At 46.0% G+C, this 15,980-nt stretch overlaps 1 protein-coding gene across 2 annotated transcripts in view; it reads left to right on the top strand.

Annotated features, from left to right (window-relative positions):
• AP3S2 (adaptor related protein complex 3 subunit sigma 2) overlaps positions 1-10,488 on the top strand; it is an 81,360-nt gene extending 70,872 nt beyond the window's left edge. For both annotated transcript variants that reach the window (XM_045296504.1, XM_004709880.2), the window contains 2 exons: positions 5,713-5,820; positions 9,350-10,488. In XM_045296504.1, the coding sequence (XP_045152439.1) occupies positions 5,713-5,820; positions 9,350-9,478 (237 nt within the window). In that variant the 3' untranslated portion in view covers positions 9,479-10,488. The remainder of the gene's footprint in view (positions 1-5,712; positions 5,821-9,349) is intronic.
• Positions 10,489-15,980: the final 5,492 nt, after the last annotated feature.

Below are 15,980 nucleotides of genomic sequence, written 5' to 3'. Positions count from 1 at the left end.
GAGTCACACCTCCCAGGAGTCCCAAAGTTGAATCCTCTGCATATACCAGATCTGTTTGTCCTATTTTATCTCTTAGAAAACTGGGTCACTGCAAAACTCCTTGGGGGAAGCATGTAGGTCCTTGCCCTGACTTGGGACTGAGATGGAGAAGGTCTCAAACGATAACATACAGAAAGAAGCAGGGGACCCAAGTGAATGTCCATTGGAATCAGTTACTGATGCATTGAGCTCCCGCAGAGGGAGGCTAATGTGATGGCTTCCTAGAAAATGGAGGAAAAGAAATGTAATGGGAGCAAAGAAGAAAGACTCAATTGAATTGTCTTCAGAAGACATTTGACTGTGGTAATCATTTTTACTTTTGATTATTGAGATGTTTCAGAAGAAAGTTTTTTAAACTAGGTAACTATAAGCATCTTTTACTCACTGTTGTGTGTCCATAACTTGGTGTACTGTAGCTTTGGAAAACATCAGTTTTGAAATTTCAGATTAATCGCCCAAAGTATTTTCTGCATTGCGTTTGCCTATTGGCGTCTTAGAGTTATCTTATTAATCCTTATGTTCAGGTGAAACTCTTCCTGGTTATGATTATATCTAGGTCAAGTTACTGTTAGGTTTGCCAAGAACTTAGGAATCGATAGCAATTTTGTTTAAACACTTCTTTGCTAATACTTAATGAACTGTGATCATATCTTCATTTGCAGTGATTGCTAAATTAACAGAAAGGTGTGACTCATTATTACTGGAGACTTTGTATTTGTCCCATGTACACAGGGTAAGACTGGGTTTGGGGCTCTTCAGGAACTTCATGTCTTTGTTTTTTTCTATTCTTGTGGTTTTCAGTGTCCTCTATGTGAATCAGATTTCCTCACTGAATTAGGTTTGGGTAAGATCTATATTAAAAGACTGGGAATGGAGCCTCTTAAACACCTAGAAGCACTTACTACTTTACAAGGCTCTCGCTCTCGCTCTCCTTCTCCTTGAAGGAAACTGCCTTCCCCATCGCCTCCATGCTCCATCCTGCTTTTCTTAGTCTCATGCCAGCTTTTCCTCCCACGAACTCTACTTCTGTGCTGGGCTCAATAATTGCTGCTGTGATCACACGGACTTCACAATACAGGATTATGGGGGTTATTAGGGAAGTTAATATATTACCACAAGTCAGGGTCAGTAAGGATGCATTCATTGATCCACAGCAACACCTTTCAGCCAGTAGCCAAGTTTTTCACTGGTCCTTAGCCGCTCCGCCATGTGGTCCTTTGACCTGTCTCATAGTCTCAGTGCTGCTTCTCCTGATCTGCCCTATAGTCTCTGGAACATTGCTCTTCCAGAGTCTCCCCCCCAGCCCCCGCCTTATCTTTATATCCAAGGGAGTAAGTCTCTCACTCACTCTTTCACTGCCTTCCATCACGTCGGTGCCAACTCACAGAGACTTTATAGGACAGGGTAGAACTGCCCCTGTGGGTTTCTGAGACTGTGACTCTTTATGGGAATAGAAAACCCCGTCTTTCTTCCAGGTTGCAACTGGTGGTTTCAAACTGCTGACCTTGTGTTTAGCAGTCCAACAAGTAGTTCACTATGCCACCAGGCTCCCGATGAGACCTGGGTAAAAGGGCCATATTAAGACATTTTACTATTCCACAGCTACCATTATCATCCTCCTGTTCTGAGTTGTTCCTCCCCTAGTAACATATACGCACTGCCCACCCCCCCAAGTAGTCTGTCTAATCTTTTGAGAGGCTGTTGTCACCTTGAGCCCATATAATTTTTCAAAGAGTATTATGCTCAAGGCAGACCTTTTTTACTAGTTAAATTAAACTATTGTTTAAGTTTAAGGCAGCTCCAGGAGATGTTCGTGGTTTAAGGTTTAAAGATGATCTCAGGGAAATAGTTTCAGGTTTTCATGTACTCTCCTGGAGAAAGGCTAGAGTCGTGAGAATTTGAAATGCTGTTCTGTGTTTCCCCTTGTGATCAGGATTTTCCTGTGGACTCTTGGACTGAAATGTCAGTAATGACCCCATCAGTGATGTGGTCTCATGGCAACGGAAGCAGTGGTTGTCCTCCTCTTATACCTGGTGCTGCTTCTTCCTCTCTTTCTCTGAATGAACAGAGACCAGTTGTTGTGCCATGGATGATGTCTTGCAAACTTCTAAGAGCACAGACACTATGCAACACAGTCGGAGGTGGAACAGCAGCATTAAACACTACTGGTATTTGGCCTTTAGACTGTAGTGCCCCATAGAAGCCAGGACTCAGAACCTCTAAATGAACAAACCAAATCCCATGAGGTATTTCACTGTATAGAAGCCACCTCAGCAGTTTTGAATCACTGTTGTACATAGATCTATCACACACCTTTGTCCAATTCAAGTTTTTATAGGAAGTGCCCTGCTTTTGACAGCTTCTCCACCTGTTTGGGGGTCTGAGGTTTTGATTATCTTCTATTTGTGTTGAAAATGGAGCTTGCATTTGTATTTACTTCTCTTTGTATTTGGAGCACATTTTTAGCAGCATTGGATATGGTGGCTCTATGTGCCGTGTTCAAATCATAAGTCTTAACTAACTTTTTTAATTACCATATATACTCGAGTATAAGCTGACCCGAATATCAGCCGAGGCACCTAATTTTACCACAAAAACTGCATTAAAAATGTGCTGGAGAACTCAACTTAATAAACCATACCCAAGGTGATGGGGGTGGGTGGGCACCGAGTGGAGACCCAATGCCCATCTGTAGACAATTGGACATCCCCTCACAGAGGGGTCACAGGGAAGAGATGAGCTGAGCCAGTCAGGGTGCAGGATAGCACCAATGAAACACACAACTTCCCTCTAGTTCTTTGGTGCTTCCTTCCCCTCGCTATCATGACCTCAATTCTACCTTACAAATTGGATTAGACCAGAACATGCACACTGCTATAGGTAAGAGCCAGAAACACAGGGAATCCAGGATAGATAAACCCCTCAGGGCCAACAATGAGAGTAGAGATACCAGGAGGATTAGGGGAGGGTGGGGGGAGAAAGGGGGAATCAAACACAAGGACCAACCTAGAACCCCCTCCCAGAGGGACGAGGACCAACCTAGAACCCCCTCCCAGAGGGACGAATATGGAAAAGTGGATGAAGGGCGACAGAAGACGATGTAAGATATGGAAATAATAATCTATAACTTATCAAGGGTTCATGAGGGAGGGCAGGGAGGGTGTGGGAAGGGGGAAAAATGGGGAGCTGATATCAGGGGCTCAAGTGGGAAGAGAATGCTTTGAAAATGATGATGGCAGCAAATGTGCTTGACACACTGGATGAATGTATGGATTGTGATAAGAGATGTAAGAGCCCCCAATAAAAGTATTTTTTAAAAAAAGAAATTGCATGGGTTTTCTGGATTGATATGAATATGATAGAACCTTCTACTTATTATGTTCCACTCCTATGCCTTTTAATAAAATGATCTTATTTCTCCAAAAAATAAAACTACTCGGCTTATATACAAGTATATACGGTAAGCACCCATTGGTCCCATTAACCGTTTACGAGGCCTTTTTCTATAAAGCATGCACTACCACCTACATTACCATCATCTTCAGAGCCTCTGCAGCCCAAGAAATGTGCTTTCTCTTCTTTGAAAAGCCTTTCGTTCATTCATCTGCCTCCTCTCACTGGCATTGCTTCAGGCCTCGGGGCTTGAAGCATGAAGTAATGCAGCCGAGATCTTTGACACAGTAGGCCAGGTCTCTCAGTGACCCTAGATGGACTGATGACAAGGGATGGACAGAGTGGAAAGCAGTTTGGGGTTCTGAAGAATGCACGGTGTGAAAGGGGCCGCGTGCACTCTGCAGTTGTACAAAACTTGGCATGGGGATTGTTTATTGCTCTTTCCATGTATCACTTTCTCACACCTACAATGGAGGTTGCATTCCGTACCTCATGTAGTCCTATAGGCCCCCAGGAAGAAGGCAGGCATTGGTTAAACCAAGGAACCACTGTAGTTGAGGTCCATTTCTTATTGGAGCAGCATCAACAGTAGAGTTCCCCAGGGACTAGTTTCAGACCCACATTGCATAACACTTTGCAGATTTTCTAAATGTGAGGCTTATGTACTAAATCTTCATCTGCATATGGATAACAAAGTAATTTGCATAAAACTAGAAAGTGTGTGTGTGTGTGTGTGTGTGTGTGTGTGTGTGTGTGTGTGTACACACACAGAACAGTGGTAAATCGGGTTTGGTGAAGGTACATGTAAGGAAATGCACTGACCCAAAGGTCAGTAGATAGACCCTCTATATAACTGTTCACAAAGTCTCTCCCTTTTCTTTGGGCAAAACACAAAGAACTGATGTGCCAACGGAGAACATATCAAAAATGCACGCACACATGCACACAGGTGCGTCTTTGTTCTTGGCTCTTCAGTGACTACAGAGTACATCTTTACATCCATTGCAGTTGAGAGGCTTGACTCTAGACACGTCATTCTCAACTGGGGAGAGTTTGGGCAGTCTAGTGGGCAGAGGCGTACAGGGCAAAGAATGTTCCAGCTTCGAACTGTCAGTATTCTGAGTGGAGAAGGCCTGCTCTAGGCCTGAGCTCCTTTCTCAGCCTTAGCGTAAGCCTTTCTCTTGCCAAAACCTGAAGTTCAACCAGAACAATGTGCTCTTCAGACCTGTCCAGGTCCCAGCAGAGTTGCTTCCTCCAGTGCCTTCCAACTAAAATTCTTGCTCTGCTTCTGTGATGTCAGCGCCCAGCTTCTCACTGTCTCTCTCAAGTCATCTGTGGTCTCTGTGGCCACAGCTCTCTGCCACCTCCAAGCTCCTACAGGACTAGTTTGTCAGCTCCTGGCTTAGTTAACAGTACAAGGTGATCCTGGCAGTCTTCCCAATTTGACTATAAAACACCTTGAAGGCCACCTAGATGCAATTGGATTGGATTTGAAATAGGAAGTACCGCCCAATGGGCAAGTCTGACTTGACTCAGCCAGGGCTTTCCATGGCCCATAGAGGGCGGGGAGGAGGCGTGGGGAGAAGAGACCATGGTTGAGGGGGTGTTATGTCATCACGGCGGTTGGATGCACTGGGTTCAGCTTTGTTTGGAGAACTACTGGCTTGCTAAAAACTGAGGGTCCAGGGATGATGATGTCTAGCTGAGTCCTTACTCTAAGTTGGTTCTTATGTATGCTGTACATAGGAGATAGAGACATAGGCTGGAGGGTGAGGTCCCTTCCCTCTAGCAGAGCGCGGGCTGGAGGCCCGGGCTGGTGAAGCCTGGGAGAGTCCCATGGCAGCTTCGTGTGTTCTATCAGAGCCTAGCTTGCTTAACGGTCACCAGTTAGGGTGACCACATCAGTAACTGAAAACCTTCACTGCCAGACCAGGTGCTCCTCCCACGCTGTCTCTAGCCCTCACCACAGTCCTGGCAAGATTTCGAAGCACTCACAAATAGTAGAGGTGGGATTTAAACAGGCCCAGTCTGGCCCTACAGCCTGGGCTCTCGGCCACCACCTCACCCCCACCACCACCACCTTGCTAAGGAGAGAGAGTTGTTGTGCTTTGCCCACAACAGTGGGGAGCTGCCTCACCTCAGGACCCCACTTGAGATGATGATTGGGGCCTGGTGTCATGATTGGCTCCCTGCAGCTGGAAAAGCCGTAAGGCTTCCTTCTAGGTGGCACCCTACCCACCACCCAGGGCACTGACCCTCCGTTTTTTCCTCCCCCTCTAGGTGCACTATATCCTTCAGGAGGTGGTGATGGGTGGCATGGTGTTGGAAACAAACATGAATGAAATCGTGGCTCAGATTGAAGCTCAAAACAGGCTGGAGAAATCAGAGGTGAGTGAACAGCTGGACTCCTGTCCTGGCTGATAGAAGAAAGACCCGGGCAGAGGGTATACAATGTACATGTGTTGCTCTGTGTTGCTTTGGAAACATGGGCAACATTCAATACAGGTCTAGCTCAGAGATACTGGCGTTTGCTTCCAGACCTCAATTATAGAGCTGATACCACCGTAAGGCAAGCAGGTCAGTGTTTGGGTTCCTAGTACAGGTCAACCACTATACCCTTCCACTCTTCATAGACCTTTATGGAATACTCTAGAATGTTGTGAGACTTAAGCAAAATGAGACACAGGCACTGTGTTAGTCTGGGTTGATTAGAGAAACAAATCCAGAGGCACTTATGTGTGTAAGAAAGAATTTTATATCAAAGAGTAATTGTATATTAAGAAAAACATCTCACCCCAGTCCAGATCAAGTTCATAAGCCCGATATTAGCCCAAATGTCCAATGCCAGTACATAAATTCTTCTTCAGACTCATGCAACATGCAATGACACTGAATGCAGGAAGATCACAGGCCAGTAGGTGGAAAGTCTTGTGGATCCAGCAGTGGTGGAAGCATCTCAGCTGGCGTGGGTCTCCATGTGGCTCCTTTAGCTCCAGGGCTCTGGCTCCATCAGCGTAGCTCCATGTGGCTTGTCCACAAGAATGTCTTGCAGGGAGAGTTTGTGTCCCGCCTCCAAGGAGGAAGACTGGAGTTCCCAGAATCCTTTGGAGAAGGCCATGCTCACGCAGAGGCATTATTGGCTATGGCCTGATTGGCAGGCTAGAGTCCACCCCTTCACTCAAGTTGACATATTATGTAACTGCCACAGGCACAAAGGGAGCTCATACGGTGGTGAAAATGGAGGCGATAGGCTTGCTCTCTCCAGGGTGGCCACAGACCTTCCCTTTGTCAAACAACAATAGTGATTATCTGTGAAGTGCAATACAGTGGGTGTGCCTGTGCTCATCTGCTTTCTTCCTGGAGTTCACTCAAGCAGGCTGATGGAAAGGCCATTCTGGAAAATCACACAGGTAGAAACGAGGTCTGGAAGCCCAGACTTTACGCCTGAAGTGTGACTGGAAAGGCCTGGGGTGGCAGAGGAAGGCCAACGGAGTCTGGCCTGCTTGCTGCTGGGCCTTCTAACCCCTTTTCTCAGAGCCACAGGGTCTCTGAAGGGACCCAGCATCTTCTTAGCCAGTTCCAGTGTGATTTCCTGACTTATGTGTTCGCCGAGGCTGACCTCCTCACTGTGTTTCTCATGGGATCTTTCAGATCTAGCCAGAGCCCATGGGGGTCCGTGGTTTGTGCGGGTGGTTACAGTCCAAACACTACTGTAACTCTGTCTAAGGCTAACTGAAAATGTGGAAATTGGCAGCTCTGCGGCCTGGAGTCAACGGGTATGAAGTCAGGCCGCAGGGTTGCCAGTTTCCTTATGTCTTAGGCTTGGTTCTCTAGAGGAACAGTGCCAGTGGCATGTAAATGTATAAGTACTTTATAGAGAGCGCTTTATTTCCAGACATGGTGCTGGTAGTAGTGGAAGCTCGCTAGTTCCAAATCTGCTGGGCCAGCCTTCAGACTGCAGGTTGTCCCAGGAGTGTTTGCAGGGGCTAATGAACTCAAAATCAGTAGGGCAGGCAGCCCACTGCCTCCTAAACCCCAAGAACCAGAAGTCAGAGAATAATGGACTGGATGCAAGCCCGAGAGAGTGAGAGCTTTGTCAGAGCACCCAGCTATTGGGGGTACCAGGCACACTCCCAGAGGGACTCCCCTCCTAACTGGTTGACTGCTGACATCATCACAAAGTGGAAGGTGATCACCAGGTATCTGCCACAGCACTGGGAACCAGGGCCTAGCCAAGCCAACAGTTAAACCACCATAACCATGACATCTTATTTCTCGTTAGCCTTATCAGCACTACTTTACCTTTGTCTAGGGCTAACTGGAGCCCTCCTCTCGGGACACTGTGGATTGAGTGTTGGGCTGCTCACCACAGTGTCAATGGTTCAAGCCCACCAGCCACTCCACAAAAGAAAGATGAGGTTGTGCGCTCCTATCAAGATTTATAGTCTCAGAAACTGGATATAGGGTCATTATGAGTCAGAATTTACTCAATTGCAGTGGGTTTTTGCTTTCACTAGAATTAAGGAGCTTGGGAACTGGAGTCTGACATCATACCTGTGGTAGGAGTTACTTATTTCCAGCTAATATTATCAAAAGCTATAAAGGGTTGGGTTGGGTTTTTAAGTATTTCCCTTAGGCTTTGTGGTGTGTAGTGGGTTACACACTGAGGTGCTAACCATAAGGTTAGCAGTTTGAAACCATCAGTCACTTCATGGGAGAAAATGATTCTTTGGACTGTCGTAAAGCTACAGTCTTGGAAACCCACAGGAGCAGTTCTGCCCTGTCCTATCAGGTCACTATGGATCAGCATCAACTCAACGATGGCAGTGAGTTAGGGTTTTTGTAAACCCTTGTTCATCCTCCTAAGATCTCGCCATCTCCTTCCTCCATCTTTCCAGGGAGTAGAGATTATAGGCACACACCTCTACATATAGCAGAAATAGCAGAACACGTTGCCTCTTTAGTTATCTGAGTGCCTTAAAGAGTTCCCTTACTAACTGTAGCAGAATTCAATCTGAACGAAACCAGGAATTATTTCTGTAATGACTGGCAGCCCTACTGAAGAGGTTGTTCCAGACCACAGCTATTGTGGCAGCTACCATTCTTTTCGAAATGCAAGCTGGGAAGCTTCCAGGAATAGTGAGTGAGTCAGAGGCAAGAGGTTTGGAAACCAACAGAAAAGGAGACGTGCAGAGTGAACCTAGAGCTGGCTTCAGTACCCTGACAGTGGCCAGTCGGGGAAGATGATTGTGAGGGGAGGCTCTGCCAGCCATCTTTGCACATACTGGCATGAAGCTGGCAGTGGCCGATGTCTGTGCTGCTTCCTTGCCAGGGCCACACGGCTCCGCATTCTGTGCTCTTTCCACCCAGCTTGGTACCACATGACATTGCCCAGGCCAACTCTGCCCCCTGTCATTAGTTGGCCAGCAGTTGCTTAAGAGCTCTGACATTCTTTTCCCTTTTAAGAATTTCTCTGTGGCCTTGTGTCTGTCTATAAATCTTCAGTCTCTTCAGAGAAAAAAAGGGGGCCTCTTTTGTTTAGTTTTATTTCGTTTCCTAACCTGAAAAGTGCTCTAATGTGGAATGTAGCTATGGCACGTCATTTCAGCCATCACTTGATGAGCACCAACCATGTGCTGGGCACTGTTGGCTGCTGGAGCAACCAAGCTACATGAGGCACGGCCTCCGTGAAGGAGGACAGTGTTTGGATAAGCCCTTCTAGTCCAAAGACTGCCCTGTCTCCGCCTTTGTCTTTATCCTTTTTGCTGTCTGCCTCCCTGTGAGGTGTACGGAGGAAAAATCAAAACTGGATGACGTGTGTTCAGATTGGACTTCGAGGCCACTGTCCCCTGCTTTTTGTAAATGGAGAACAGATGATGGGAATTTGCCTCTTATGCTGCCTCTCCTTTCTTCCCAGGGTGGCCTCTCAGCAGCCCCCGCCCGGGCTGTGTCTGCTGTGAAGAACATCAATCTGCCTGAGATTCCTCGGAACATCAACATCGGCGACCTCAACATCAAAGTCCCCAATCTGTCCCAGTTTGTCTGAGGGTCGAGGGTAGGGCCAAATGGGAAACCTAAACATCAAGCAATGCCCAGCAAGTCCAGAAAGAGACCCTGTGTCAAGACTTAGAAGAGTGAACCTCTAGGACCCAGCCCTTTCTATTTGGGAGAGATCATTTTGCATGTTGTGGGAAGGGTTCATGCTCTGGTCTCGCATGTGCAGGCAGCCCTTCTCTGATGCCTGTTATGTGAGGAAGGCCCTGGCTTCCTGCACCCCCACCACCCACATGCCGATGATGATGTGAGCAAGCCTGAGTAGTTGTAGTTAGGAGCACCCCATCACTAACATATTGCGCCGTCACCCATGAGGCTCCCTCTGGACTACCACAGGCTGCAGCCTCTCCTCTTACTGACCAGGCCCTTCAGAGAAAAGGGTCGCCCCTCACCTTTGGGGTTGTGCTTAGCGAGCTGGAATTCACAAGAATCAGAGTCACCTACTGGCCTCACTAAGGTGGTTATGCCCACAATCCTTTTGTCTACCCAGGGTCTGGTTAGCACCCCTGCAGAATGTTTCTCCTAACAACCTAGCCTCCGCTCTGTTTGTGTGCAGGACACAGTCCATATCTCGAACTGGGGGCAAGCCACCAGTTTTGCTCACCCCGCCCTGTCACGCATAGTTATCTCAGCACAGCCAGAGGGTAAGGCCTTCAAAGCAAGAGACCCTGTGTCCGCTGTTGGCCTGGGACACCTCAGATGATGACTCTTCCTAGATTTCAGATACATCCTCCTTCCTCATGGGAAGCTGAAGGTTCAGTTTCTATGTTATGATGATGAGTCTCCACCAAACAGGAAACCCCCTGCCTACTCCGGAGAGTAGGGCATGAGAGTCAGCCGTTCTGTGTCAAGCATGGGGAAGGAGGGGCCTGGGAAGCAGGCAGGGAGCCTGGGTTTGAAGAAGTGGTCCTCCCCGAGCTCCCACTGTAAGCACGCCCTGCTGCTCTCAGCTGATGTTCTCCCAGAGCTCTGGGGCCCTGTAAATGGTTAAGTGAAGGAAAATCTGTCTTCCTGTGCCTCATTTAGAATCATGTTTTGCTCCTCAGCGGTGACCTCTTTATCCCATACTGCCTGCCATCCAGTCTCGGATGGTGTTGACCTGCCTTGAAAGGAGGAGGTTGACTGCACCTTCCCACAAAAGCTTCCCTGCCTGGGACCTCTTGTATGGGCTACCCAGGACCCAAGTCACCTAGCGCTGCCACAGAGTGGGTCTGAGATGGTGCCCGGCAAGGTTGGTCGTGTAGCAGGGCCATACCTATTTATGTGTCCGAGTAGTGCTTCCTGTGGCGTATGCCCATGTGCTTCTCCTTGCAACCTTTGCCCTCGATCTTCCAGTACCTCTCTGGGAAGGTTAGGGATGGGGCAGGCCTCTAGCGTTAGACGTGAATCAGACCTGATGTCAAAACTCTCTCACTCTTGGGAATGGTTATATTTTGAGACATGTCAACACATTTACATCCCTCTCACATTTGCTGAAAGTAGGAACCAAGGAAGGAAACCCGTGTGTATTTTGCATGTCACCATAAGGTGACATGATCCAGTCTTTCCATGCACTTTATCTTGTTTAATCCACAAAACATACCACTGCCCCCATTTTGAAATGAATGACCCCCAAAGTCATCCCCACCTTCCCCCTTGCCCACCACCACCATTGCCTCTCCCAATGGTGTTGTGTTTGTTGCTAAGGAGAGAAGTTAGGTATCGTAAAGTGGTGAGAGCTGGAGGAATCCCACATTCCCTCTCTAACTGATGAACCCAAAACCCAGGGTGACAAGTGGTGCATCAGGTTCCAAAGCTATAACAAGGCATTTCTCCTGTGGTGCATTACTGCCAAGCAGCTGCACATGCACGGCCCTGGGGTTGCCCTTACCTGAGAGGCGTGACCTCCCCAACACCGTCCAGACAGCACCCTTCACCAGGACTGCTTTTTTAAGTCATGGAAGCCTGATCCCTTTGGACAGACCACAAACATTACTCATTAGCCACCTGAGGTTGCCTGCCAATCCAGCTAGCTTTCTCGTTACCCGGAAAGCTTAAGCGTCTTCCTTTGCAGTGGATTACAAAGAAATCCTTGTTGCATTTATATGGGAAGGGTACAGCTTTTGCTGCTGAGAGTTGTGAAAGAAGGAAATAGAACCCGGGTTTGCTTTTCCTGGGGGTGGGGGGTGTGGAGACGGGCCTTGGCCCTGGGTGGTTAACACAGGATTTCTGGAGGTGGTGTACAACACTGGTTTTCACTGCTTACTACCACTCAGGAAAATCTAAAAAACATTCATTTATGTAACTTCCAAGGCTTGTTGAGGGCCAAGCTCAGTTCTAGGCACTTGGCCTCTGCCACTGCTGAGGATCTCTTAAGAATACTCCAATGACTTGGATATGGGAGTCTGACAGCCTTGATTTATGGAGACTGGGATCAGTAATTTGGCAAAACATGTAATATTTAAAGGACAATAACCATTTCCCATACCCATCTGACCCCATCATGCCATGTTGGGCCAACCGCCCCACCACCCTCCAGCCCACCTTCTCTACCACGGCCTAGTGCTTGTTAGGTGAGGATGAAATCAGGATGCCCCAGCTCCCAGAGGCCCCTCAAGCACCATTATTTTCCTTCATGCTTTGCCACCTAGAGAGCCAGCCCTCCCCCACACACCATGGAAGCACCCTCACAATGCCTTTTCTGGCCCAGCTTCACATGAAAGAAACCAGGAGAGCATGGCTGCTCAAACAGTGGCTGCTGGCTGACCCTAACTTGTGGGTCCTCTGCCCATGGCTTTCCAGTAAAATCAGAAGATTGAAGTCAAGAGTGAGAACTTAGCCCAGGTGAGCCAAACATGGAGTGTTTGTTGACATCTAGCAAACATCCTGATTTTCAGCATCCCAAGTTCCGTGTCCTGTCACCACAAGGGAGCCTGTCTCTGGTCACTAATTGCCTGGTGACCACACACACACACACACACACTCGGCCAGCCAGGAAGGTTGCTGAACAGCTGTCCTCAAGGTCAAAATTCTACCCTCTCAGGAACATTAGAGCAGTGGTTCTCAACCTGTGGGCCGTGACCCCTTTGGCGGGTCGAATGACTCTTTCACAGGGGTTGCCTAAGACTATCAAAAAACATATTTCTGATGGTCTTAGGAACCGAGACACCGCTCTGTCTCCAGGTGGGTCTGTCCACATGTATATACGCCCACATACAAGTACCCGGCATGATGAATGTTACCCATCTTACCCCCATGTTTCCAGACAAAATGTCATTTATTTGTAATTAAAAATAAGTATTTCACAATATATTAATTACATGTTTTGTGCTGAATCACTATGCTTCAATGATGTTCAGTGTGTAACAATGAAAATACATACTGCATGTCAGATATTTGCATGAGGATTCGTAACAGTAGCAAAATTATAGTTATGAAGTAGCAACAAAAATAATGTTATGGTTGGGTGTCCCCACCATGTGAGGAAGGTTGAGGACCACTGCCCTGGAGGCTCTGTATCTACAAGGTTCTGGCTGAAGTTGATGGATCTGAGAATAGGCCTATTAGGGGAAGTACTGCCATGAAAATGATCTATCCTTTTCAAAACACTTCAAATCATTCACTTTTTCAAGACTTAAATAGGAAATACATTTATGCAGTTCAAAATTCAAGGTTAGAAGAGTGTTTGTTTTTTTTAAAGCAAAATATTCCCACTCTGTTCTCCCAGTCACCAATTCCCCATTCCTGTTAACAACCAATGTTTCCCATTTAAAATATTTGAAAATAGAAGTCTCTTGGTTTTTACAAAAATAAATGAAATATTGCTTCTAGGGTTCCAGTCAATATATATACAGGTTTATTCCAAACAATACCTAATTTGTTGAAAATTGAAACATGCTTTGGTTAAAAAAAATCTAAGGAAATTGCACCAAGGAACTTTTTCCCATCATGCTTCTTCCTCGAGGGTATAGCAGGTCTTTGGTAGAAGTTTCTCAGTAATGTGTTTGTTGTAGTGTTGTTAAAGTGCCTTTAACCAAAAAAGTATACTTGTGCCATAGAAAAACAACGTGGAGGTCAGGGCTAACTCTCTTTAACAACTCATGGGGATATCTTCCAGAATCATTGAAGTTTTGCAACAGGTCTATGGTAGGGCTGCCCCACAACAGTGGGTCAGGCATTGGGAAGAAAGGAACACCCAGAGATGAGCCGACAGAGGAAAGACCATCAACCTTGGATGAGTGAAGAAACTGGCTGAAGCCCAGAACTGATGGAAGAAGACCATAAAATGACCACCGATGCCATAGTTACCACAAGTTGGGATCTCATGTGGTTTGAACATCTTGGCCTCATCAAGTTTTTTACTCCAAAGCATGCTAAGGTCAGCTAGCTCAGAGCTGATTTTGTCATCTGTCCTGGAAGTAAGATCAAAGCTAATGACAATTTTATGGAAGGAACATATCTAGGAACAAGTCTTGGATTTACCAATGTGATCCAGAGAGCAAGGTCCAATCAAAACCCTGGCTTCTGAGGTAATTGGGCAGAGAATCCAGGTGAGAAAATTGTGGCAACTGTGGGGTTTTGTTTGTTTGGGGGGGGAGGGGAGGATTCTAAGAGGTAATCTGGATAGATTTTCTTGAATAGAATGAAGTTTTAAGAAAATTGAAGCGTGCTTTGGTTAGAAAAAAGGACAAGGAAATTGCTCTAAGGAATTTTTTCTTAAAAGTTTTAAGAAAATTGAAGCGTGCTTTGGTTAGAAAAAAGGACAAGGAAATTGCTCTAAGGAATTTTTTCCATGATGACAAGACACCTGATTATTCTTCAAGGCTGTAGCAGGGTTTTCCTATGAGAATGTTGTTGGGAAATCTTACCCTATCCATCTCTCAAGCATGAACTTGCCCCTTCAGACTTCTTTTTTGTTCCCAATGAAAAGAAACACAATTTGAGTGTCCTCAAACATGGCAAAACTGCTGTTTTGATGTGATATAATATGAAGAACATAGAATACTTCAAAGAAGGGCTAGAGATATGGAAACTAAACTAAATGGAGGCTACGTTGACAACAATGGCTTCATATTTTGATATTTTGTCAATAAAGGCGGCCTGGTATTAACCATTCTGAATCCAGCAACCACATGGTCTTCATTGCCAGAAATGACACATTGGAAATGAATGACAGCCAATCAGGGTGCAGTATAGCAACCATGAAACATACAACTTTCCTCTAGTTCTTTCACTCTTCCTCCTCCCACTATCATGATCCCAGTTCTACCTTACAAATCTGGCTAGACCCGAGGATGTACACTGGTACAGATAAGAGCTGGAAACAGGGAATCCAGGACAGATAAGTCCCTCAGGACCAATAATGAAAGTAGTGATACCAGGAGGGTAACGAGAAGGTGGGGGAGAAAGAGAACCAATCACAATAGCCCCCTCCCAGGGGAATGGACAACAGAAAAGTAGGTGAAGGGAGACATCAGACAGTGTAAGACGTGAAAAATAATTTATAAATTATCAAGTGTTCGAGAGGGAGGGGGAAATGAGCTGATACTAAGGGCTCAAGTGAAAAAATGTTTTGATGATTGTGTTAGGATTCTCTAGAGAGATAAAACCAAATTGCCGATAATTTAATATATTTAGTTATAAAGATAAGTAGATATATAACAAGGAATGAACTGTTAAATCATATACAGTTAAATATATAATACAAGAAAGAAACAGTTAAATTATAAAGCACTACAAATGGCTCAATTCAACTCCCGTGAGAGACTTGTGAGAGACTAGCAGTCCTTCCAGTCCAATCTGCTGCCAGATCTTTATTAATAGAGAGAGCTAGGCTATGTCAGCACAGCAGCCAATCAGAAGGCAGGTCACCAACTGCCAGTCCCCAGCTCCAGCGATGTCTTAAAGGGACCTCAACTTACAGCGACACAGTCCACAGGCTAGGTGTCCCACAGGTAGTGTAGCCTTTAAATTGAGGCACAGGACAAGCAAGGCAGCCACACACTGGTCCGATGATCAAAGAGCAAGAGACAAGAAAGGCGAGACTCACCAAGGCATTTATCTCTCTGCCCTTCAGTTAATCCCACTTGTGTTTATCGGCCAGGCTGGCACAATAAACTATCTCGATGATGGTGGCAACAAATGTGCTTGACACGATGGATGGATGGATGGATGGTGAGAAGAGTTGTACGAGCTCCCAATAAAATGATTTTAACAAAATGAATAGCATCACATTCATCCTTAAAAAGAACATTTCAAGTTTAACACTGTCATTGTTGGGACAATATACATGCACATATAAGGAATATGAGTTAGAAGTTACTATTCAAATTTATTCATGGATCACTAATGTCAAAGATGAGAAAATGGAATATTTTTTACTAACTTCTACAGTTTGAAATTGATAAAACATGCAATCAAGATGGATGCATTAATAATCATTGGAAGTTAGAAACCAGGAAGTAAGATTGATAATTGGAAATATGGCCTTGACATAAACGCCGGAGACGGCATGA

The sequence above is a fragment of the Echinops telfairi genome, unplaced genomic scaffold (assembly GCF_000313985.2).
Source record: "Echinops telfairi isolate 266 unplaced genomic scaffold, ASM31398v2 ScPeMD7_7409;HRSCAF=8447, whole genome shotgun sequence".
Taxonomy (NCBI): domain Eukaryota; kingdom Metazoa; phylum Chordata; class Mammalia; order Afrosoricida; family Tenrecidae; genus Echinops; species Echinops telfairi.
The sequence above is the reverse complement of the archived record's forward strand: the minus strand, read 5'-3'. Positions and strand labels throughout refer to the sequence as shown.